This window comes from Asterias rubens, chromosome 17, assembly GCF_902459465.1.
Source record: "Asterias rubens chromosome 17, eAstRub1.3, whole genome shotgun sequence".
NCBI lineage: Eukaryota > Metazoa > Echinodermata > Asteroidea > Forcipulatida > Asteriidae > Asterias > Asterias rubens.
In genome coordinates this window covers 10,291,029-10,317,484 of record NC_047078.1, presented here as the reverse complement: position 1 = coordinate 10,317,484, position 26,456 = coordinate 10,291,029, and the positions used below count along the sequence as shown (strand labels likewise).

The window sequence follows — 26,456 nt, the reverse complement described above, 5'->3', positions numbered from 1 at the left end:
CTTTGAAAGTAGTGAAATAATGGAGCAGGGTGCACCTTGTGGGAATATCAACAATTTATAAAGCTTAAAAACCCTAAACTCCAACAAATCACTACCTATTCCAGCTCCAAAACCCATTTGAAAACTTATTTGTGTGTTTAACTATACTCTTTGCAATCTGGCTTCGGCATCTCTCCTGCGCCAGGAGTGTCTTTTAGACAGACATGGCGCATTATAAATTGCCACTATTATTATTATTATTATTATTATTATTATTATTATTGTTGTTATTATTAAAAGGGTTGATAACTTGTCATGCTTGTGTAGATCAAGCATATTACATGAATCTCTACTCGACTCACAGTGAATGAAGACGTAGGCCTATGTAACTGTATTTACCTGTAGAAATTTGAGCTTCATTAGTGGTCAAATTTTTGCATAAATCCATTGTAAATGCCAAAACAATTTTTTACCGTCATTATCTTTAAACTGTGTAAGTTTTATGTAAATCTGTGGACGCTTGTGTTTTGTGTGGTACAAAAAGTACCCATACCCTTTAAGATTTTTTCCCGAGAGCTTTCAGCCACAGCAAATCTTTACAGAAGCCATTTAGAAGAAGCAAAAACAGGTGATTTTATAATTTCACAGCGAAGTGTTAATAAAAAAACTGCAGCTGTTGCTTAGTTATGTAGACTGATTGATCAATATAAAACACTGAATTGATTGATTATCAGGTACATGTAAGGTTCTTCCATCTGGTGATTTATTGATCAATAATTAAATCGATCGATCAATCAATCAATCATTCAGCTTAAAATGTATCAGCCAGTCAATATTTCAAACTGTACATGTTTGATTAATCAATAGCTGATAACTAAATTCAACTAATAACCAATTTATCAATCAGCCATTTAACAGATAAACAGTCAATCAATTTATCAGTCAATGTTTTAAACTGAACATGTTGTTTGATGATCAATCAAAAATATCATAACTAACCAACTTATTAATCAATTGATGATCAATGGTCGATCAATAAGTTATTCAACCAGCAGCTGATCAATAACGCAATCAATCGTTAATCAAATCAGTTAATCAACCAATATATCAGCCAGTCAATTATTGTACATATCAAATCAAAAACATGTGTTATCAGCAAACTTATCTGAAGGTCAAAATTGAACACATGTTTGAAAAATCAATCAGCCGATCAATAAAACAATCAATCGTTAATCAATCAATCAATCAGAAAAAAAAAATTCAAATTTATCAAACAAAATACATACTGCCAGAGCTTCCATCAGCCATATCTGGGATCACACCTGTTACAAATAACATACTGGTTAAGAACTAATTGCGGCCATGCCACTAAATTTTCAGCAAGCAGCAGAGTATTATACACAACGTTGGGTCTCAGAATTCATAACTTTTAATAATCTCTCTTTCTGTTTAATTGTATACATGTATACTAAGCGCCTTGAGTACCTTGTTGGTAGATAAGTGCTTTAATAATGTAAGACTTTGATATTATTATTGTTATTATCAATTTTCTTCAACAGCTGGATTCTTAATGGGATTAACAGGTAGAAAATAACTAATTTATATACATAGAAAGCTCGCTGTTTAAAAAAATTGAACAACACTAAAGCTTATATTGGATTTGAGGCATTGCATGGTGAGGTATCAAAATATATTTGGTTTGTGGTAACACCATGTGTGTATCTACTTGCCAGGTAGAGTTGTTCTTAGGGAACTGTCTTGCTTTATTCTACTGCCGTGGAGTAGATAATCGGAGGTTCGGGAGACTTCCTGACGATGACTAGAGCAAGCTAGTCGAAACGTTGAGACCAATTTCAGAACTGACTCCGCGGCAGTACAGTTAATTACGATCCTATAAGCTAAAGTAGTAGTCCAGTCTAATTTCTATACCATCCGCCCTGGTAATAGTTAAAAAGCAGGACAGTTCTTTTCAGAACTGAGAAGTCTCCCGAACCTCCGATTATCTACTCCACGGCAGTAGAATAAAGCAAGACAGTTCCCTAAGAACAACTCTACCTGGCAAGTAGATACACACATGGTGTTACCGCAAACCAAATATACACCATGAATACATCTACTTGCCAGGTAGATCACATTCTTTTAAGAATTTGTCTTCCTTTATAATCTACTACCACAGAGTAGATCTTTGGACTTTGGGAGGCTTATTAGTTCTGAAAAGAACCGGACTGCTTTTTAACTACATGTACCTGGACGGAAGGTTGAAAATCGGCCGGAACGACTACTTTTTAGCATTTGAGGATCGAGGGTACTTCTCATTATTAACTTTACTACCGCTGAGCGTGTTGGCCCTTCAAAAGTTTCCCATGAGCTTCAAGATTTCCCGCACGGAAGTGCCCTTTGAAAAATGAACATGGCCCTGCCCTCTTAAAGATCAGAATTTCCAATTACAACGACCACAAGACGTAACTCTTTTGGGAAGAAAAGAGATAACTGCTAGGCCTGATGCTTCACGCAGGCAGCTGAGAGGCAATGATCGTTGCCTTGGTGTCCCTTCAATTCCCTTTACAATTCCCTCACGGAAGTGCCCTTTAATTAACAAGGAACAAATGCCTTTGTGCTCGCGTCTTTCAAAAACACAGCATCAAGCCAGAACAGTCCTAGCATACACAACTTGGCACAGTGACTTTCAATTATTAATTGCATTCAAAATCAACCAAATAAAAGAGCAAAACTGAACTTGACCATAGAGTTCCTCCTCGACCTTTACATGCACCATTTTGGGGGGTGATTAATTGATCATATGGACACATTACTTGTTACCTCATTTTTTGGGAAATGACAAACCCTCATAAAACAGATCACAATAGCACCCTCTTTCCCATTCTGAAAACTTTGTGGCCGAGCAATCTTAATATTTTTGTTTGACAACTATTTTTCAGAAGGGATTTAAACCAGTTGCTAGCTGCCGATCAAAGAAAGAGTCTAACACCAGATTCAGACAGGCGCGTTAGAGTCACGCCGAAACCAGATAGACTAGGAGAGACTCTAGGTCGACCAAAGTAAATGTTGGTTACAGACGCCCTAGCTTACATAAAACAAAACATTTAAATTGGTTGGGCCCATTATAAGATCGACGTCTGAAACCAAGGCGCTCCAGAGTCGTTCTAAACAACTGCAACAGTAGATCTTTCGACTTCTAGCGCGTCCAGTCGCTCCAAACTGTTCAGACGACACCCCTTTCATGTACTTAATTCAGAACTTGGTTCGCGCAACTCTGAAGCGCCTGTCTGAAGCAGGTGTTAGTCTTTCCCAAAGTCATCATTTCATCCTGTTAAAATGTTACAGAAGTTCCAGGACTTACTTTCTGCATCGAATACTGGACTTGACATATGACTATCGTCCATTGGCTTCCCATCAATCTTGCGCAGGAATGACGCAGCTGTTCGTGGAAACGACTGCAACGCCAGCTTCATGTATTTCTCGCGAACATTGAGGGCGTCTATGAGAGATCTTGAAGCGTCATAGAGGTCCTGGGGTGGCACCTGGAGAGTTCATATCGATTTTTAAATACAGCTGTAGTTTTTATAATTTTAATAATGTGGTTAATTATTTTAAAGGAACACGTTGCCTTGGATCGGTTAAGTTGGTCTTTGAAAAGCGTTTGTAACCATTTGTTATGAAATGCATATGGTTAGAAAGATGTTTTAAAAGTAGTATACAATGATCCACACACATTCGCCTCGAAATTGCATGGTTTTCCTTTTACTTTGCAAACTAACCCGATCAGCCATTTATGGGAGTCCAAAATTTGACTCCCACAAATGGCTGACCGTGTTTGTTGACAAGGTAAAAGGAAAACCACGCAATTTCGAGTGATACTTGTGTGGCTCATTATATTCTACTTTTAAAAGATCTTTCTAATCATATCTATTTTATAAAAAATGGTTACAAACGCTTTTCAAAGACCAACTGGACCCGATCCAAGGCAACGACTTCCTTTAATATCAAAATCTTGCCAAGTAGAAACAGGTTACCAGCCAAAAATCCATTACAAATCCACTTATAATGCATCCTACTTGAAACAGTAACTGGAAAAATGAGCAGGGTAGGCCTCGGAAGAGAATGACCAAATACGGTAACATTACGTCATGCAATGCCTGCTCACAGCAAGCAAAAGTAGTCAATTTTTAGTGCTGTATTGAGTCATCCGTGTTACTCTCCGGTAGCTGTAGTCATGGCGGCGAACGCGTGGATCGTATGAGAGAATTTGGTGTGGCACAAGCAGTGTGACCGGCTTACAGCTGTACGCATGAATACGTGTAAAGATGGGGCAAGAGAATGTGACTAAACAGAAAAGAATCGTAATAATAAACAATTTGGGGTCACTGAGAGAACTACAGTACTCGCCAGGGTACTCGCGGCTGTATTTTTGTCTGGCTACGTCACCCGGAAAACTGAACACGCCGGAAAGCTTAAACCGTTCCAACAACGTGGTGAAATGTCCGGCTACGTCACCCGGAAAACTGAACACGGCGGAAGACTGAAACCGCCACACCGGGATGCAATTTAGTTCCTGTACATAAAAACTGCCACTGTCGTTGTGCTTTTAACATGTTTAAACAACGGCTAGTTTGCGGTCTCCTTTTTCCTCAACAGATATTCCCCCTCCCAAAGCCAGTCCCTTCCCTTCAACCCCCACCCTTTTGTCCCCCTGTTCATTGTTTACCCCTTGCTGTTCCCTGCTTTCTAACCCTATTCATGTATTTCCACTTCACTGCTTATGTTTCACTAACACTTGAGTTCACACTTGATCCCGCTAGGAGGATCAAAGGAGGATCTGATCTCGGAAGGGAAATCAAAGGGAGATCACCGGCTAGTGTGAATGCGTTCAGGATCAGGATCAGATCCTCCTTTTTTATCTCCCCCTTATTGCGAGATCAAAGGGAGTTCAGATCCCGCAAAGGCGATCAAAGAACAAGTGTGAACGCAGGTCATAAAAATAAAAACGCGAAACAAGGAATTGTAAACATCATTGTCCGTAGCCTGCCAACACTGTGTAATGTACATGGGGGATTGTATACATTGAGTCATGTGCTATGGTGAACTGGTTGATCTCGCTTCCGGCATCTGATCCTCCTTGGATCCTTGTAGGAGGATCAAGTGTAAATGCAGTGTTGGTTACCTGTTCATGTTTGTTGTGTTGTCATTTAGCCTTCCAGAAAGACTCTGCTAGGGTCAAAAACGTCAGGCCATTAACTATTTTGTGCTTTTCAATTGTGAAATGGATTAAAATAAAAAGGGTATCCTTAAAAAAAAAAGATTTTGAGGAGGGTGGCAAATTCTATATTACAGAAAATAGTTGCCTGCGTGATATGGCGAAAGATTGACTGATTGATGGATTTGTCTCTTACCCCACTTGTATCATCTCCGCTGATAGACACACGCTGGAAGTCTAGTCCTAGCTGGGTGGTGGTTTCACTGGCACCTCTTCCCTCAGCACTTTCGTCAAGTAAAGAGTCTTCATCGTCTGATACTGCCATCGAAGTCTCTATGGTCCTAGATCTAGCTCTGTAAACAATTAGAGACCAGTTTTAGAGACAAACCTTTGCCTTTGTCCTTTCTGATCTCTGCTATTTTCCAGGCCCAATTTCACAGCGCTGCTTAAAGGCACTGGACACTATTGGTAATTGTCGAAGACCAGTCTTCTCACTTGGTGGATCTCAACATATGCATAAAATAACAAACCTGTAAACATTTGCGCTCTATTGGCCGTCTAAGTTGCAAGATAATAATGAAAGAAAAAACACCCTTGTCACAATAAAGTTGTGTGCTTTCAAATGCTTGATTTCGAGACCTCAAAATCAAATTTGTGGAAAATAACTTCTTTCTCGAAAACTCTGTCACTTCAGAGGGAGCCGTTTCTCACAATGTTTTATGCTATCAACAGTTCCCCATTACTCGCTACCAAGTAAGGTTTAATGCTATAATTATTTTGAGCGAATACCACTAGATAGTGTCCACTGCCTTTAACGGTAAGCGAATTTTTGTGCTTACTATACCAGAAAAATTTGCCATTACGTTTAAGCATAATTCACAGGTAAGCAAGAAAATAGCTTGTCACCATAGATTTGATTGAATTTTTTGTGCAGTAAGCTGAAAGGTCAGGATGCCTTTTCATGTGCTTACAGTTATCAGCAAACAGTAAGCACATTATCGGCCGATTAGCAGCTCTATGAAGTTGGTTCCTGGTGGTAAGCAAATATTTCCTGTGCTTACAGCAGAAAGTCTACATCAAGTATTTGTCATCACAAACGATTAAGAAGTTTGTGTGTCTGCTTCACTCGTCTGCTTAATACAGGTGTCTTGTCAAAAAGTAAATGGCCTTGTCCTCTCGAAGATGAAAATCCAGGCCTGTGACGGTTGAAATTTCTTGATGTACTTTATGTAAGTGCCGTACATGTGCCTTACACCTGTAATTAAACTTAAGATCACAAAGTTATAGAGTAGTGTGCCCTTAGAATAGGAACACAGGTGTAATGGCATGAAAGCGATGATCCCACTTCTGCCACTAATCTTGCTTATAATAGACCTTATGCACATGACATCATTTGAGTAGGGCGCCGTCGTCTAGAGGTCAAAAGAAGGTCGCTCATTAGTCCAACCTGCGCACTGCGCTTGCATAGATGTGTGTTTGCTATTATTGCATCATCATTTGACCTCTAAGATGGCGGCCAGATGACATCAATGCATAAGGTCAATTACTTGGATTCTACATGTACAACTACTGAACAAAATAACATGACACACAGATTGTGCAGTGTTGATTGTAAACTAATTTGGTAAAATAAAAGTCAGAAGCTTTCTGGCCTCCACAGTACACTGTAACCTGTGCAGATAAAGTAAAAAAAAACTTTTCAAACATACTCAGAAAGAAATTATAGAGCAAAAGTGATAAAAAAAAAAAAGGTTTGTGCTGAAATTATTCTGTCCATAGTTTACCCACCGAGAATAAAAAGGGTTAGATGGTAAAATGCAACTCAAAATCGCAGGACAAAATGTCAAGATGAAGAACAAACTTGAACTTTTGAGCAAGCAAAAATACAAAAACCAAAAGCTGAAAGCAAGGTTTGTGGCATGTGAAAAATTTCCATGTATTGTCAAAGAATATTGCATTTTGAAAACAGCACGCATACTTAATAAATGAACAAAAAGAATCAAAAGGTGTTTTTGTTTGTGATACATCCTTGCTAGAACTAAATAAAGTCTGGGTTTAAAGCTGTGGCTGAGAAATATTGCACACATCAGTCACAAAAAACTGATTTCTTTGGAAACCCTGAACAAAGATATTGACAAAATAGGGAGACCGCTAACATACGTGTAGGGCTAGATAGCTCAAAGGGTAGAGGGCCAGCACGTTAATCTGGAGGTTACTGGTTCAAATCCTGCTCTTGTAAATTCTTTGTTTGTCCAGAATATTTCTTTCTGATATCTATAGACAGAAATCTTATTGGAACAATGGAACCAGAACTGACTTATTCTGAGAATAAAATTGAAATCTGTCCGCCTTTCTTACCACCACTGAAATTCACAATGAAAAACGTGCAAATTACTACACCAACTTTTTTTTTTTAACATCAAAATGAATCCAACAGGGAAAAAAACTCACTCTGTGATTTCGCTGGCTCTCAAATGGCTGTCGGGATGATGACGGGAATTTGGAATTTTATCGCCGTGTTGATGCGCTTTTGCACTACCCATTTGTTGCGCCCACAACAAACACACAAGAGGTCACCGCAGGTGAAAGGTCAAGATGGATGAAGCCATTATGAAAAAGGGGTGATTGTGAGAGTAAAGGAGGAAGGGATGGGGCATAGAGGGGAGGGGAGCAAAAGGAAGAAAAGAAGAAAGTGGCACACAAGTTAGTAAAACACACTCATGAATTTTTGCATCATTTTATGGACACAGTTCCTCAAAACAAATTTCAAATTCTGGCTGAAAGTGAAATGTTTAGAGTCGTGGCATTACTTAAACCTTGGGAAAAAGTAGGAAAATAAAGTTTGCGCACTAGCGCTGAACAATACTTGTTCTTGGTGTTTGTTGTTTTCTTTTCATCACGCTATTTAAAGACACTGGACACTATTAGTAATTTGTCCAAGACCACAGTCTTCTCACTTGGTGTATCTGCATAAAATAACAAACCTGTGAAAATTTGAGCTCAATTGGACTTCGAAGTTGCGAGATAATAATGAAAGGAAAAAACACCATTGTCACATGAAGATGTGTGCTTTCAGATGATTGACTTCGAGACCTAAAAATCTAATTCTGAGGTCCCGAAATCGTATTCGTGGAAAATTACTTCTTTCTCGAAAACCACATTACTTCAGAGGGAGCCGTTTCTCAGAATGTTTTATACTATCAGCAGCTACCCATAACTTGTTACCAAGTAAGGTTTTATGCTACTAATTTTTTTGAGTAAATACCAATTTAGTGTCCACTGCCTTTAAAGACAGTGGACACTATTGGTAAATGTCAAAGACCATACTTCTCACTTGGTGTATCTCAACATATACATAAAATAACAAACCTGTGAAAATTTGAGCTCAATCGGTCATAGAAGTTGCGAGATAATAATGAAAGAAAAAACACTCTTGTCACACGAAGTTGTGTGCTTTCTGATGCTTGATTTCGAGACCTCAAGTTCTAAACTTGAGGTCTCGAAATCAAATTCGTAGAAAATTACTTCTCTCTCGAAAACTACGTCACTTCAGAGGGAGCTGTTTCTCACAATGTTTTATACTATCAACCTCTCCCCATTACTCGTAACCAAGAAAGGTTTTATGATGATAATTATTTTGAGTAATTGCCAATAGTGTCCACTGCCTTTAAGCAACGTTTCCCTGATTTTTCCGAGGGGAAAAATAAAATCAAAAATCAGACTAAAGTAGGAGGAATATCATGCCTGCAGTTACACCGAGAAGAAAAACAAGACAAAATGCTGCAGGTGTATTTTCCCTTTCTCTTGTGTAAAAACAAAAAACAAAAGCAGGACTTGTCTTTGAGGACAGACACTTTGCACAGGCCGCTATCAAACGAAGGAAACACTTTGTTGGTCTTGCTATGGTTATTCTGTTATTCTCATTTTTCATAAGTACTTGTATTCCGTTGTGGGGTCCATGCAGCTCCTGAAGGAGCTAGACAATCTGGCCACACAATGGCATCTTGATAGTAATGGGAGACTTTTGGGACTCTTGGTGGCAGCAGACTTACCAGGTAAAATCCATTGTTCTCGGGAATGTGCGCATGCTCAGAACTACGTAAACTATGGCAATTAACCTGGTAAGTCTGCTGCCACCTAGCATTTTAAAGTCTCCCATTGTATCATCTAAAAGGGTAGCAATAATCTGAGACATACGCATTGTGGGTCAAAATTCTTTCTGCTTAGCATTTGTTTTGTGCTTACAAACTTTTAACCTTTGGCCCAGTTTGCAATCAGCTCTTTCCTTTTTAATATTTGTCATTATTTTTGCATGACAACTGTTTAGAGACAGAGTTTAAAGGAACTGTTGTCCACTGGATGTAAAATGAAATAATAAAAAAACTGGCAAGAATGAAATAAATCAAGGCAAACATATAACAAAGACTTGAAGAAGTTCCTTCAAATGTGCTCTCTCAAAGAACAGTCCTGAAGAATTTGATGTTAACATCTTGAGAGAAGACTATGTGAGGTATCCACAGAGCATTGCAACATAGATTCAATTAATATGAAGTTCCCAGATTAGTCTTCATTCAAAACTCTCCCTTTAACAGTGTTAATATTTCAGAAGTCTCCATGACCAAACATTATGCAACATGGTTAGTTTCAAACAAATTAATAATCAGTCAAACAGTTAGGAAAACGCTGATTAAAAAAAAAGGAAACAATACAAACCATCGCTATATTAAAAAAGCATTTTTAAAGTGCTCTTTTTATACACTGTAGATTTTGAACTAAGAGGGTTGATATCAGGAGTGTTTAATTTTGGACAATATTATTCAAAATATCCTCTCTTTTAAAAGCCCACTTCAGTGACACAACAGCCTTGACAAGCAAAAACCAGGGTTGCTAAGCAATACTGGTACACGTGTACTTGATCATAATTCTAGTATACAATCAAACTGCTTAGTTAAAAAAGCTGAGAAAAAACCCAATTGATAACAAACAAAGTTGGCTATTTTTTAAACATGCACTCTTTTCACAATTAGCATTTCATTCGAAAAGTAGCAGACAATTGAACTGTTCATTCATTACATTAAACTCTATTCACAAGCATCATGTTTCAATCCTCTTTACGTACACATAATGTACACAAAATTTAATCTCTGCCATGCAAAGTTTCAAGTCCTATTCATAAATACCTCCAGCTATGAAATGGTAAGGCCCTCCGCCGCCCTCGTGTAAACAACTCCTTATAAGGGAATGCTGTGCGCGTCGCGCGTATCGGGTGATGTGGCACAACTGTCCCGGCAGTTGCTCTCGACCAATAGGAATGAAGAAACTGTCTTATAAGCACAGGTGCAAGCTCGCATATCACGCCCATGTTTCAACACTTTTTACTGGTCATAAACAAAGGTTTATACACACCAACGTGACGCGCTCTCCACCAATAGGAATAGCGAAACTGTCTGAGGTATCTATGAATGCTAGATTGTACTCACCATGTAAAGTTTTAAATCCTACTCATGTACAAGTATGGTGTTACTGCAAACAATGCTAGATTGTTCTCACCATGCAAAGTTTTAAATCCTACAATGTACAGAGTACAGTGTCACCACAAACCTAACTAGATTGCAAAATGTTTATTATAATAATTTGGGAGCCTAATCATCCTTACTTGCTGCTGAGAAGCTGCCTGTAAAGCATATATAGGACGCGGTTACAACGTGTTCGATACAAAGACATGTATGTATTGGTAGCCAGCAACATCAACCCAATGACCACGGAGCACAGGCAAAGATGAAAAGTGTGCGATTTTTCTAGAGGGAGGAAAACTGATGGGCATGGTAAAAAACCCTCGTTGTACAACTCTCTTCACACATTCACATGAGGCCTTAGCCGGGTATCGAACCGGAGTCACATTGGTGAGAGGTGGGTTTTCACGCACAAGCCATCCATGCACACACGCCAGCCTTCAGATTGGCATGGTGAAAAACCCTCGTTGTACAACTCTCTTCACACATTCACATGAGGCCTTAGCCGGGTATCGAACCGGAGTCACATTGGTGAGAGGTGGGTTTTCACGCACAAGCCATCCATGCACACACGCCAGCCTTCAGATTGGCATGGTGAAAAACCCTCGTTGTACAACTCTCTTCACACATTCACATGAGGCCTTAGCCAGGTATCGAACCGGAGTCACATTGGTGAGAGGTGGGTTTTCACGCACAAGCCATCCATGCACACACGCCAGCCTTCAGATTGGTAGAAAGTTGTTTGTCTCATGTGTTTTGTAACGCACGTTACACCTGTCGTGACACCTGTGTTCTTAAGAAGCATGGCACTTTAACCATGCTTCATCCCTCGAGTGGGACGTAAAGCCGTTGTCCCGTGTGTTGTGTAACGCATGTTAAAGAACCCGATGCACTTATCAAAAAGAGAAGGGGTGTTGCTGGTTTGATCGCAGCATACTGCGCCATGTAGCATCTGGTCAACCAAGGGTGCTTGTGTTTTAAAGGATTAGGTCTTTACTTCAAAACGTAGCTCCACATACATGTACATTACATAGGGAAAAAGTACTGAGCGCTTTGATACTCCCTTAGGAACGTGATAAAGCACTAAAAGAACCTACTTTATTATTATGACACCCATATAACAACATCAACAATCTAATTTATCATTCTAAATCACATAATGTAACACCTGAAGAACTTACGTTTACAAAAAGAAGAAGCAATTTTAGAACTTACATGTACTTAACTCTGCACGAAAAATCGTGGTCCATAATTGAATCTCGGACTGAACAAAGAAACCACTGATCTCAAGCAGACGAAGAAGCCTTGTGATTCTGACAGCACGATCTAATAACGATCCCTAACAACAAAAAGCTGAGATACATGGTACACAAGATGGGCACCCCACACTGACTCTACTAATAAGTGAATTCATAATTACTGAACACTTCTTTATCATGTACGATAGACCAACAAGACATACGTAATCATAGAAACCTTGACAGAAAATGCAATGGAGGGGGGGGGGGGGAGAAAAGAAACAATGGTGGAAAAACAAAACAAACATCGATCATAAATAGCTATTTCTATATTTAGCAATTTGTTCGTGCTCATTATATTGATGGCATCAACAAACTTTAGATGTATTTCTGCAAATTCGCGCCAAACGAAGCACCAATTTTGGTATGGGGATACAAGTCATTTAAACAAAAAATAAAGATTAGAAGAAAACATTTAAGATCAAAATAAGGAGAGCTGAAGGTAGGAATTGATAGTCCTCTTATTTTAAAACAGTTAAGAAGGTAGGATGGAGGGAAACAAGCACAAGGCAAGGAGTTCCAAAATAACAAACATTATAATAATATTTAGTGGCTTCTTATATCGTTGTAGCATCCGTCACTCACTGATGCTCAAGTCGCTTGCGTCTTTAACAGTCAAGTATTTTCCTGCAAGGTGTATGGTACTCATTTGATGAGACGTACTCCTTTTACACATATGAAACACCATTGGTTCACAAGGTGCTGTGGTGCAATGATGCCAATCAAACCAGGAACACCGGGGCAAACCCCTTCTCTTTACGATAAGTGCAGTGGTTTTTTTTAATGTGCACTACACCACACCACACACGGGACAACGGCTTTATGTCCCACTCGTGGGATGAAGCATCATGGTTAAGTGCCTTGCTTCTTACGGACACAGGTGTCACTATCATCAATATCAGAGTTTGAATCCAGTGCTCTTAAGCCCGGTTCATACTTCCTGCAATGCCAAGATGTTGACCCCAATACATGTAATTCGCAGCAGTTCAACTCTGTTCAACCCACTTGCAAATATCCCTGCGAAAAGAGAGGAACTTTGTGTACGCTACACTTGCCTCGCATAATTAGCATTCGCACTTGCATGGAGTATGAACTGGGCTTTATCCGCTTGGCCATGACACACCACAGAGGGAAAAATGAAAACCTAACCTGCATTATGAAACTACACTGTTGAAGCCTTAAGACTAATCCCCTATAGGAGCTACATTTGAAGTGTACTAATTAGGTAACTGCACTGCCCCCTAAGTCAGATATGAATGGTTTCACCAAGGGCCTGGGTGTTCTTACGTGGAAATCCAATTGTTTTGTTGTTGTCCAAAATTAGAATCCAGGTTCATGTACAACAAACAAACAAATCAACACTCTGTTTCCATACCCGTCCTTTGCAGGGGGTGGGTAAGAGAAAACAACTGTTTTCATTTTGCTTACGTTGTAAATTCAACTTTCAAGTCACCAGGGATGTGAAAGGCGGATGAAAAAACCCTGAACTGTGAGCGCAAAGCGTGATCACTTGCAAACTCGAAAGCTTGCGACCCTAAAGCAGCCTGATTAAAGGAACGCAATGCCTTGGATCGGTCGAGTTGGTCTTTGAAAAGCGTTTGTAACCGTTTTTTTATAAAATGCAAATGGGTAGAAAGATGTTGTAAACGTAGAATACAATGATTCACACAAACATGCCTCAAAATTGCACGGTTTTCCTTTTACCTCGTCGACAAACACGGTCGGCCATTTTTTTATGGGAGTCATAGAACTTACTTTGTGTTGTACAAGCCTAAAGGTGAACGCTGTAGACTTTTTCCAGGCTTAATAAACTTGAGCAAAAAAAAACAGTTATTGATCTACAGTATAAATAGTTTATGTGTATTGCTTTGTAAAAAATGGGGAGGTACATGTAGTGCTTTCTGCTCTGGAGCAGGATTCTGATGGATGATGCCCAAGCTTACGTTACATCCGTAGAGGAGTACGTGGCAACGGCCCCTAGAAAAAAATAGTTGATTGTAGCCCACACCTTGAAAAGGCTTTTCTACCTTATGTGTCTGGCGACTTGCATAAAAAAAAAAAAAAATACAACGAAAGTTCACTAGTCTTCTTTACCTGGCGTAACTAATTTGTTTGTCGACTGCCGTTTTCTTCTCTTGCATGTTCTCAATGGGGATCTCGTCTGGGAACTCATAGTTGGGGCAGCGGGACTCATCATAACGGCTGTTGCGGAAGACCGTCTTGGCGAGCTCCTCGTAGGTCTTGTCCATTTTGCTCGGTGTGTGTTTAGGAAACGGTTTGACGGAGCGGGTTGGCGAGAAGGGTGCCTTTTGAGTTGGGCTTTGATCTAAACAGAGAGAGAAGCAGAGAAAACTACAAATAAGTCAACGGAAAAGTTCAATTTTGAAGGAAACTTTCCTTGATGAATGCGATCAGGACTTCTTAAATTAACATTGGTCCGCAGGCACAAGGTTAGTCTTGCTCCAAGCAATGCTGTTGTGATTTTAAAAACACAAAAAGAACTCAGTTTACACTTAGTTACTACCCCTATGTACGACTACTGTACCTTGAGTGCTCCTTGAAATGTGATGGAAATGTACGTCAGGAAGCTAACATAAGGACAGGAAGGTCACTGCTGGTACTGTGTACTTGTGTGTACTGTGAGAGAGGCCAATGACATTGTACAATGTATTCCTTCCACGATGGTATTTTATAATACAGTACAGTACAGTTTAGTCAAACAAGATTATAAAAATGGTCTGATAGAGAGAATGGATTTTCAGATAGAAATCTTGTGCAAACTGTTAAAAATAGATTAGAAATCCGGACCCCTGTTGTGCAATACATAGTCGGTTACGTTAGGACAGTGTATAGCGGCCATGGCAGTCATAGGGCTCGAGTTTTACACTGGACAGCAGGTCATCAGAGGCCAGTGATAGGATGGGGCCAGTAGACTTAAAACCAAACAAACCTACATTGTGTAGCTGTCTTGTGTTTTTCGATTGAATAAACCTCATGTAAGCCTATTTGAGGTATGGCAGACGTGATACGCGCGCGTCACACGCCGCGACTGATGCCACGCTCACCATGTTGGTGGTCATTAGGTTTACGTGTAAACGCCGCGTCGCCCAAAATGCGCACTTCACTGAATAACATATGTTCTATTTCTATGGTCAATACGCACAAATTTACCACAACTTTACAGTGTTGTAGCTCATTGTGTCCGCCATACCTCAAAAATGCTTATTGTGTAGTACATGTGCAATGTAACAAAACATGACGATGTTGACTTTGGGTCTGAAACTGTTCCTTTCAATTCTGCTAATAATAAAAATAGTACAAGAGCTTCGTATCAGGCCTACATGTAGTCGCTCAAAACCATCACTCAGTGATGCCCATGGCCCTCGCACACATTATTACCCCTGGTCATATAGAGGGCTAATTCCAAACCATCTCAGCTCCCTGGGGAGTTACATGCAGTGTTGTAGCCACGGTGGGCGGTGCTGGGCGGGCCTTGCCCAGGACTCACAATTTTTGCCCAGCACTCTGAGAAAAATACATTATGCTGCCCCCAGCACAGATTTCAAATATTGTCCACTTTGCATTGATCTGAGACACAGATAATGATGAGGAGAATCAAATGTCACAGAGAAAGAACACAATCAAAAGCCTATTCAACTTATTGCATGGCCCTATAACACAAACAGTTTGGGAACCTGGCCCCACTTCAGCAATATTGGCCCCATAATTACGGTAAACATGAATAATTTTGTTAATCCCCTTGCCCTTGGTAGACTTCTAACAAAATTGGACATATTGCCCACCACTAAAATTGATCTAGCTACAACCCTGGTTACATGTACATGTACATGTAACAGCCAGTGCTGCCAAAGTTGTAACGCACGAAAGCTAAATCAATCACAAGAACATAGTACCCCTTGTTGAACTTTGAAACTAAACAGAGTTGAACGAGAATCAAAGATAACAATTGAACATCATTAATAATAAATCAAGATATCAAATTGAGAAAAAATGCAAGACCACCCGGTGATAAAAAAAATGGATACACTAAAATCATCATGACCATTGGCCTTGACCCAGCAGTGTAACTAAGCCCTGGTGCCAAATCTCATACTTACACGCGCCATCAATGATCACTTTGTACACTGCCTACTCCAATCTTATAGGCCTAGCCTACATGCAATTCACCAAGGCAACATTTAAGGCAATACATGTAATTGTCGCCATGCCCCTGGTGATTGCCTTGGTGTGTACAGTAGAAATTTACAATTACCTCATAGGGTGCCCTTAAATTCTGCATACATGTACCAAGAAAAAAGACTTGGTGCCCTTACCCTTTCAAAATCGAAGCATACAGTACATTGTTAGCCTGGAACTAAACAAATGTAACAGACGCATGGCCTCTGTTGTACGTGGTCTTGGCATTGATGCCCCTTCACAATAAAGTTTCTCGCAGACTTTCAGATTTTGAAGAGTGCCTAAATACAAAATGGAATGGCCTGTGAAATCCCAGGCCTGAGTACTTTTTGCAAAATCACTGCCCTAGGACATTTGCAGACCTGGGGCCGATTTCACAAAGCAATAATATTCATCGCAAGACAAATTTTCAGTATCACCATAGTGATTTGTATTGTGACATCAGTCACACTTTACTTAACAGCTACGATTGATTTGCAGTTACGATCAATCTTAGATGTTAGTGAAATCGGCTTCTGGAATTACAAGCATGCCATGGTCGTCATGGCCTCTGTTGCCCCTGGTCTTGGCCTTGATATCCCCTTCAAAAGTTTCTCATTGACTTTAAGATTTTCCAATGAAAATTAAAATGGCCATCTGCCCTCACAGGTACATTTTTTTATACACATTTTACCCCTGGGTGGAGAGAAGCAATGGTTAAGTGTCTTGCTCAATGATACAAGTGTCACGACAGGGATTTGAACCCACATCCCGATGACTTAACCACCAGAACTCGTGTCCGATGCTCTTATCCGCTCGGCCACAACACCCCACACTTGGGGCTGGCACCTCCCAATTACAATGTGTATGGGACTGACAGTACATGTATGGTGACTATATTTCTATTGGAGGTGGCAAGGCCACCTGCTTTCCATGTAGTGATAAGTGAATTGCAAAATAGTTAGGAAAAGTTAAAAATGAAACATGTTAAGCGTGCCGGTTTCAAAAAATAAAGGCAGGAGGAAGGGCATTTGAGTTGTTATTTTCAAGATGGCCGCCATTCTTTTTAAAATTTAAAATATCCCAATTTGTTATTCTACTGTTCAACAAACAAACAAGGTATTGAGAATTTTTGCTCAGATCGTTAAAATATCCCTTTGTCTGTTAAAAAAAAAAAATAGTTGGTCTGGCTAGTTTGTGTAGGACACAACACAATGTCCACAGATTTTTATTAAACTTTCATGGTTTTGAAGATACTGATGGTAGAAAGCTTCCCTTAAAATATTACTTTTATGTGGTGCTGTAGTTGTTGAGAAATAGGTAAAACAAGTCACACACATTATCTAAGCATGTAAAACGTATTTCCGTGAGATTGTTTTACTAACTACAGCTCACCTCAGCAAGTAATATTTAAAGGGAAGCTTTCTGAGTCATTAATTTCAAACGGTGAAGTTTATAATACTGTGGACATTGTGTTTTGTGTTACAAAAAGTACCCAAATCCTTTAAAGACCAAACAAAAAAAAAGCAGGCGGGCTCTAAAAAGGAAGCAGACGGGGACGCTAAACATGTTTTTTTTTTTACTCTGCCTTTATGGCCAGATGTTTCAACCCTAGACGTAGAGTCTTTCTCTATTGAAACAGCACTGATAATTGTATTACACCAGTCATGCTTTTACATCATTGACCTTTCCCCCGATGAAAATTAGCTATAAATAGTCAAGGTCAATGCCTACTATGTATCCTTGATATTTAATTTGTTCACATTTTTGTAAAGAATTGGATGAAAAGACCAGGGTCGGTCGTTCACACCGTTGATTAATAATGGCTTAATGTCCTGCATCAGAGTTTGCAATATGGACACAGGAAATCTGTGATATTACGTAGGCCTTGCGTTTACAAATTCAGTGTGCAAAATGTACAATTGGAGATTGAGGGGGTACATGTAGTGTACAAAGTGATTATTGATCAAAGGCACTGGCTCTTTCTCAAAAACTACGTTACTTCAGAGGGAGCATTTTCTTACAAAATTGAGCAAGTTCGAGTGGGCACATTGTTTGACCCGTGATTGACCACTGACCAGCAACGTATGCGCAGTGACGCACTCCCTCGACCAACTCATTTGGAAGTCCAGTCAACCTTCCGCCTTTTCGGTACATGTATGTGTCACTGGTTCCCCTCTGCGCTTTGCAGTTTAAAAGGAAACATGCTGTTGGGACCCTTGAAGAAACCATGGGCTTGAGGCTGGTCCAAAATGTTCGACCACAGTAGTCAACCAATTAATGGTTGACCAGCCTGGGTTCGAGTCAAAATGGTGCACACTTGAACTTGCTCACTGTATACTACACGTATCAACAGCTCTCCATTAGACCCCTTGCTTAACGCGAAACACTACACTGACGTGCATGTTTTCACGCACAAAGAACAGCTATCGTCCGATCATTTGCCTCCTTTGACCCCAGTAATGAGGGCGCTTTTTGACCCCAGTGAGAGCGCTTTTTGAGCATGTGACGTCACAAAAAAATCTCACTGTTACTTGTTACCAAGTAAGTTTTTATGCTAATCACTTTGAGCAATTACCAATAGTGTCCAGTGCGTTAGACTCAGGTTCTGTTTGTCGAGTCATCAGGGTTAGGATTCGATTCCCAGTCATGACATTTGAGTCCTTTAGAAAAACACATCCTTATTTACCCAGGGGTCAATGGGTACACTTGATTTACAAAAGCAATTTAGCTAGGGTCCCTTGCTAAATTGTAGCAAGGGTCCCTTGCTAAATTGTAGCATGGTTGTAAAACTATATAAAATGTACCTCACCTCATGTCATGTGAAAGGACAACAATTTGTTTCTACTGTCCAAGTTCTCTTGTCAAACATTGCAACATTTTACAACCATGCTAAAATTAAGCAAGGGACCCCAGTTAACATGCTGTCGTGTGAATAGCAATTTTAGGCATAGTGTACAATTAGCAAATCCAAGATTGGCAAGATCCTGTACCAAAAGTGTAGTAGGCCTCGCCTACCATCCACTTTAAAAGCTGGCGTTTAGCTTTAAAAAAATCTTTGTACGCTGGACCCTAAAACTTCCTTCCTGTTCTCATGTCAACAATACAGTCTAATCTGCATTCTCAATGCACAACAGCTGTTTTTTACATTTGGCTACATGGGTAAGTGTACACACGTACATGTGCCTGTCTAAAGTACTATGTAGTTTTCTTGAAGTGCAGAGTATTTAACTTTGATAAATATTTAATTGACATGACTGATGGCTTTGTAGAGGTGCAGGTCACCTGTTCCTCCTTGCCACTTACTGGCTCAACTTTAATTTTTCATGTATTCAAATCTCCGTGCTAGCAGTTTATTATTTATTAGTTAAAGTTAAGTTTTAGGCAATCACCACGATATGTAAGTGCAGGGTCTTTACTGAATGATAATGACCGGAGGCCTGGCATTTCGTAAGTCAAATTACATGTTAAAAGCAATTTTTGTTTGTGTTACATGACTTTCTTTGTTGCAGGCCGTCACTGTGTAGTCGCGACTATTTTTGTAGTTAGTCGTGGCGGCACAATTAACCGAGTATAGTAGTTGAAAAACAACAGCCGCGACTCACCTAAGCAATCAATAGTTGCGACTATGACACTAGTTTTACATGTACAGCCGTCAATTTCACAAAACTCTTCCTAACTTAGGATTAATCTTAGGACTTAGGACGAGTCCCAACCCTCCACTGTAGCATGTAGACCTTAAGATTAATCCTAAGTTAGGATGAGTAACTCAGATATACGAGTTCTAACTCTTTGTGAAATCGACCGCAGTACTGTCCAGTGCTGATTCAACATACACAGCCCGAGTTGCCCTTTTGCACATGGGGCTATACGATCTTTGATAACACCATGGAGGAATGTTATTACTCTGGATAAATATAATCTCAGTTCGTACACAATACCTGCACAGGAAATCCAGCACTAGACAACAATGAACCGTTTACGTTCACAAACAACACCACAAAATAGGCATCCACAGCTAGATGACAGCAAGCCCAACACACACTTTACAACAGCAGCAGTCTATGGTACTACATGTATACACGGAAGGAGCAGTCCTTGCTCAATGGTTCTAATATTAATAATACCAGCAACTTGTTGTGCAATTCCACATGTACCAGCTGTTGTCAACACTAGGACATGTTTAGAATACACATTTGTACAGTAACAGCACAACTATCCTTCAATCAGCACACATTAATCTGTATTAAATATCTTAAGCCTTTCATCCTGTGATACTATAAAATTACCACTGGTATTGCCAACTCACCAACTCCACTGCCCTTTACTTATGTCTAGTGTTTGTACAATCCTTGTTGACTGTCCTGATGTGTAAACTATGCATAACTTCCTCACCCATCCAGGGACCATAGCCTTTGGCCTTGGGTCAAAGAACCTTGACTAGTGTACACAAGGACTGTATATATTTACATCAGGAAGTCCAGGCTATGAAAAAAAAACACCCAGGGCACTCAGTGGTGCTCATAAAGTACAGCCTCTGGTTTTCAGGAGCAGGAAATAGGTGACAGTTTTCATGGTTTTATTACGATGCAATGAATTGGAACAGGGGGAAGCCGAGTTATTCTTCAATGTACTTTTAATTTTGATGCTGTGGATTACAGAAGAGCCACAGAGCCTAGACTTCCTGCAACCTGCGTGACTTGTTCCTTGGTAAAAAGTATACATGTAGTACATGTCAAAAGGTACATGTACATGTAGTGACAATCGTTGACCAACACCAATGTATGGTAGGCTTTAAATAGACTTTTCAAGCTATTTTTATCACAATGTTAAAAGACTTTTTCATGAGCATACATGTACAAAAATGGCAATCAGACAGTAGGAAGATTTTTAAAAATATTAAAAAGTAGGAAGAATACCAAGCGTGCTGCGGGCAGTAAATTGCAATAACCTGGCAGACTCAAAGTTAACATTTCAATATAATTTATATCCGTTGAAGATATTTTACCCAGTGAGGTACAATTGTTTAGTTACAAAACACAAGACTCTTAAAGGCAGTGGACACTATTGGTAATTACTCAAAATGATTTTGGGCATAAAACCTTTCTTGGCGACGAGTAATGGGGAGTGGTTAATGGTATAAAACATTGTGAGAAGCGGCTCCCTCTGAAGTGCCATAGTTTTCGAGAAAGAAGTAACTTTCCACGAATTTGATTTCGAGACCTCAGATTTAGAACTTGAGGTCTCGAAATCAACCATCTAAACGCACACAACTTCGTGAGACAAGGGTTATTTTTCTTTCATTCGATGACTGATTGAGCTCAAATTTTCACAGGTTTGTTATTTTATGCATATGTTGAGATACACCAACTGTGAAGGCTAGTCTTTGACAATTACCAATAGTGTCCTACTGGCTTTAAACCCAACTTTCTAGTTGTAAAAAAAAAAAAAAAGAGGAAATGGACAATCGTGTTTTCCAGTTTTCTATGGCACCGTTTTGAAAAGAAAAAGAGGAAATAAGCTCATCATCTGAAAAGCTGCATGCCTAAAGACTGCTGGATTTGTCCGTTCAAGAGTTTACTAGCCCAGGGCTACAAACGCTGGCATTTGGGCCTGCGCTCCAGTGTAAATTTTGAGTCCTTCATCTAGGCCCTTTTGGTTGAGAACAACTTCACAGAGTACATTATAAACCTACCTTTACCACCGTTCATTGTTTTCTCATCCAGACGTAAAGGTTCAAAATCTCTTACTGCACAGCTTGCCATTTTGGGTTTAATATCAATAGCATCAGATGACATTGCTTGAATCTCTCTTTCCTAACAGACTGTGCTGTAATTGAACACAAAATGGAAACAAATCAGATATTTATTAAGTTTGTTACCAAACGAGCAGAGAAGAAATTTCAGTTTTAGGTGTGGGACGAAAACCCAGAGAGATTTATTCCAGGGAAAACCCACACAGTTGTACATACTGTAAGTACGTAGGGACTGAATAACACAATCCACATAAAGTGCCCCCGGTAGGAGTCGAACCGGGGTCCAAGTGGTGAAAGGCAAGACAAAACACCACTACACCAACCTGCGACATTGCTATTAATTAGTATTAAATAAAAGGTTTTTGATATTTACATTTTCTCACATTTTGAGGCTCGTGAATAATGCCAAAGACCGGCCCTCTCCAGCTGGCGTGTGCATTCACCTTTGACCTTCACTCTACGCAGTCAAATTCTACAACAACATTACATGCAAGTACACTCAAATGCATACTATACAATACACACGTATGTGGACACTGCATGCAGACGACCGAAAGTGTAAGCTTTCCATATCTGTGTTTCGATTGGTCGTCCGAGGTGACCTCAGACCAATCAAAACAAACCCAGGAACGAGGTTGTAACGCAACGTTAATCCAAAAAACTTCATCAACAAGATTGACAATACGCTTAGCTGCACCTTTTCTTATAAAGAGTACATGCAGATGCTCCGGCCCAAATGTGACATAGAAGTCCCAATAATCAACATCATAAAACAAGGGCTAAATGTAAAACCATGGAGGTTTCTACCTCCATGGTAAAACGAAAGGGAGATTGGAACTGACTGTAGTTTCGGTTTGGGATGACTGTTTTTGCACAACAAAATAACATAAACAGGCTGATGAAGCAAAAATAACATTCTAAAAAAGTCATTATGAATTATTGCTTAATTAAAAATAAATATTAACAACACTACACTAAAGTCAAGTGCATCAAAAATATCAACTATATGTTGTTAAATTGTATTGCTAAAATTTAGGGTAATAAAAACAACCAAACATGGCAACCAAATCAAACATGAACATTGAACCTTTGGTTTGGAACAACAATACATTTAAAAAATTAATATGGGTCAACTCAATTGCGCTGTGTTTGATGATTTGGTCATGGTGAATTAAAAACCAAAACAAGATGTTGCAAAGCCTCCTCTTTTTATTACAGATCAAGGTTCCACTATTTAAAGCAGCAGATGCAGTTGAATTTACTCTGGGAATAAATCACTGACAACTTGACAAACGTTTGATACAAAACAAACAATAATAATAATTTCTTGGCTTTTAGCAAATAAATTATGTATAAACGTTCTCATATCAAATTATATTATATTTTGTGCTAGCCAGTTCAAGTACACTCAGTCTGTTCCTTTAATTCTAAATAATGCCAATCTTGAGCAGGTTAAGGGTACTAAATTTCTGGGAATTCATATTGATGAAAATTTGACTTGGAAGAAGCATATTGGCACTATAGCAGTTAAAATATCTAGAAATATAGGTATAATGAATCGGCTTAAAAATTTCCTTCCCTGTAGCATATTACTGACCTTGTACAACTCTTGTATTTTACCTTATCTTTATTACGCAATTTTGACATGGGAAGTCCAACTCCTAAATGTAATAAACTTCTCACTCTTCAGAAACTTGCAGTTCGGGTTATTTCCAAAGCGGACTATTGTGAGCACTCTGGGCCTCTCTTTTGTAATTTAAAACTTTTAAAATTCGTTGACCTTTATCATCTTAACTTAGGAAAGTTTATGTATAAATATATGAATAATTTTTTACCAGCTTGTTTCAACTCCAGTTTTACACTTACCTCAAACATCCACTCCTATTATACCCGTAGCGTTGCTGGGAAAAATATGTATGTTTATCGTAGAACCTCGTTGTCTAAAAATGGTGTTGTCCAGCGTGGCACTTTATTTTGGAATAGTCTGGATGACTCTTTTAAATCATTGCGTACTCTCTCAACTTTTACCAAAAAACTTAAAACTCGTTTTCTTAATGAATACTAAGATTCTGATGTTATTTTTGTATGTAGAAATTGTAACGGCTTTATTTTCGGTCTTACACCTGTCAATTTTGTCCTGTTAGTTTTGTCCTGTATTTTTAATGTCTGTCTGTTTTTTTGGTTTGTCTGTTCATAGGCTGGGGAACAAAAGCTGTGCTTCTCCCCGGACCTAGATAAGTAGATGTTGCCTTTTGTTTATTGTTTCATCTTTTAATATATTTTATATTTACTTTTACTTTGTCCATATTACTCTGTATTTATACACTATTTGCAACATTGAATAAGCGTTTTTATTTAACACCCAAGCATATCCTTGCCATTTGATTGGAGGATTGTCCGTCACGTGATAACAAATAAAAGTACCATTGCACGCTGAGTCACTCATCGGCTTTTTCGTTCCATCCGGAAAGTACCATTGCACGCTGCCAGCGTGCAATGGTACTTTTCGGATGGAACGAAAAAGCTGAGTAAAAACATCACTGCGTGCGCGTGTCTTTGTAACGCAGCAGTGTTACTGCAAGGAATAATATTAGTAAAATTACTAATACTAGCATTTGGATTCTACAATTAAAAATTGTAGGCCTACGCTTTGTTTGTTTTGAAAGTTGTATCTTTCAATCAAAATGACAAAGATCTACTTGGAATTGGATGTTATATAAAACAAACAAATAATGAATGTTTTTCATTCGTGCAATGGTGCGAATATGTTCATTCGTTGAAAGATGGAATGTTCTATTCAACTCTGCCTCGTTGAATAGAACATTCCATCTTTCAACTCATGAACATATTCGCACCATTGCACTCATAAACATTCATTATGTGTATAATATCTATCTATCTATTGTATTGGCCTGGGTAAAATCAAAGTCGGACACAAACAAAACAAAACAAGTTGTTGTTTATGAAAATACAATCACTTCACCATCGCACTACAACATTATTTTCCACAATCTCTCAAACAGTCTTTTAAGTAAATCATAATGAATAGTTACCTCTGTTTTATTGGGGATGTCCTCAACAAAATAATAATCGGATTAAAGCTGGTTATCTTTCACTTTTCCACTCCGTAAACAGGCGAGTTTGGATTTAACCTCTTTCTTGCACTTGGTGCCAAATTCAGTCAATACAAGTACAAGTACAAGTTACCGTCATACACCGTCAACGTGAACAGTACACCAAAATACCATCTACACATCCAAAACACGTTTGTTTTAGCTAGTTTAGAGTGCATTTGATCATGTCAAAGCAAATTTACTTTACATATAAGGAGGATTGTCTTAAAACTGCTGTTTTAACTTCTGTTTTAAGTTCACGAAAAAGTGTCTCTGGATACAGCTTCAAAATCAGGCGGCCATGTTTGACTGGGGGGGGGGGGAGGCGGGTGGGGAGAGCAGCGCGGACCATACCATTACGCTAAAGGGGCAGTAATCACACAAAACCAATAGAGGGCGGTCGCTTCATTTAACGGACTTTATTAATTAGACCTTATCGCAAATACCAATGCGCAAGCGCAGACTGTTGAATAAGGTGCATTGTGGGATAGATATGGATCAAATTTGGATACCAGCAAGACCACAATGCACCTAATTATTTTTTTAATGGCGCAGTGTTGTAGCGTACTCTTTTGCACAAACGAACCCCATCAATTTCTACCCCCTCCCCGCCCCCACCCCCCATCCAAACTTCTGAGTGCCCCCCCCCCCCCGGTGGATTCGACCACTTTCTTATAGGGGGTATCAACCAGTTATGATAATTTCAAAAACTATTTTGGGCAAGCTAAAATCATAGTATCTTGTTGCTGTACCATTGCTATTTTCGGCTACTATTCACATTAACATCTCAAGCAATTTAGCAGCACTTCGATTTCTCTTTGTGAGTTTTTTGTTTTTACTTTGAACTCCATCAAAATGTGTTGAAATTGCCCCTCGGTATGTTCACTCTGCTACGAGCGAAAGTCAAACGTGTGTGTGTGGTGGCGCGTGTGCTCATGATGATTTATGTGTGCATAATAAAATGTGTGCAGTCTTCGACAAATGTACGTCGTGTGGATACTGGATGGTTCGACTTTTGCAAGACAACTAGCTACGTGAGTATAATTTTGTTTGACTAAAAATGCAGCATTTTTATTTCACTTTAATAACTGGAAAAGGATATGAAATGTAGTATGTTTGATACAGACAGAAGTGAATAAGGGTAGGTTTTAAAAAGCATTTTTGAGAGAGATTGCAGACGGGCCGTCCAACCACCACAAACACAGGGAGGGATCATGTTTTCGTTGTTGAGGCACTTTTCTGTCGTCTGCTCAGCAAGTGCACCAGTCATGTCACGTGCATAGAGTAAGGGTGCCAGCTCTATGATGGGCCAAGCAAATGGGGCAAGCGATAATAATAATAATAATAATAATAATAATAACAATAATAATAATAATAATGAAAACTTATAAAGCGCACAAATCCACA

At 39.2% G+C, this 26,456-nt stretch overlaps 1 protein-coding gene across 3 annotated transcripts in view; it reads right to left on the bottom strand.

Annotated features, from left to right (window-relative positions):
• The window catches only part of LOC117301403 (AMP deaminase 2-like), a 38,946-nt gene extending 13,607 nt beyond the window's left edge, over window positions 1-25,339 (bottom strand). Inside the window, exons 1-6 of one of the 3 annotated variants that reach the window (XM_033785368.1) lie at window positions 24,990-25,339; window positions 21,877-22,010; window positions 14,100-14,331; window positions 7,646-7,729; window positions 5,391-5,547; window positions 3,341-3,521 (exon numbers count right to left, since the gene is read on the bottom strand). In XM_033785368.1, coding sequence (XP_033641259.1) covers window positions 3,341-3,521; window positions 5,391-5,547; window positions 7,646-7,729; window positions 14,100-14,331; window positions 21,877-21,979 — 757 coding nt within the window. In that variant the 5' untranslated portion in view covers window positions 21,980-22,010; window positions 24,990-25,339. Of the gene's footprint in view, window positions 1-3,340; window positions 3,522-5,390; window positions 5,548-7,645; window positions 7,730-14,099; window positions 14,332-20,122; window positions 20,484-21,876; window positions 22,011-24,989 lie in introns of those variants that run through there. The other 2 variants (XM_033785369.1, XM_033785370.1) reach the window with 2 other exon arrangements.
• Window positions 25,340-26,456: the final 1,117 nt, after the last annotated feature.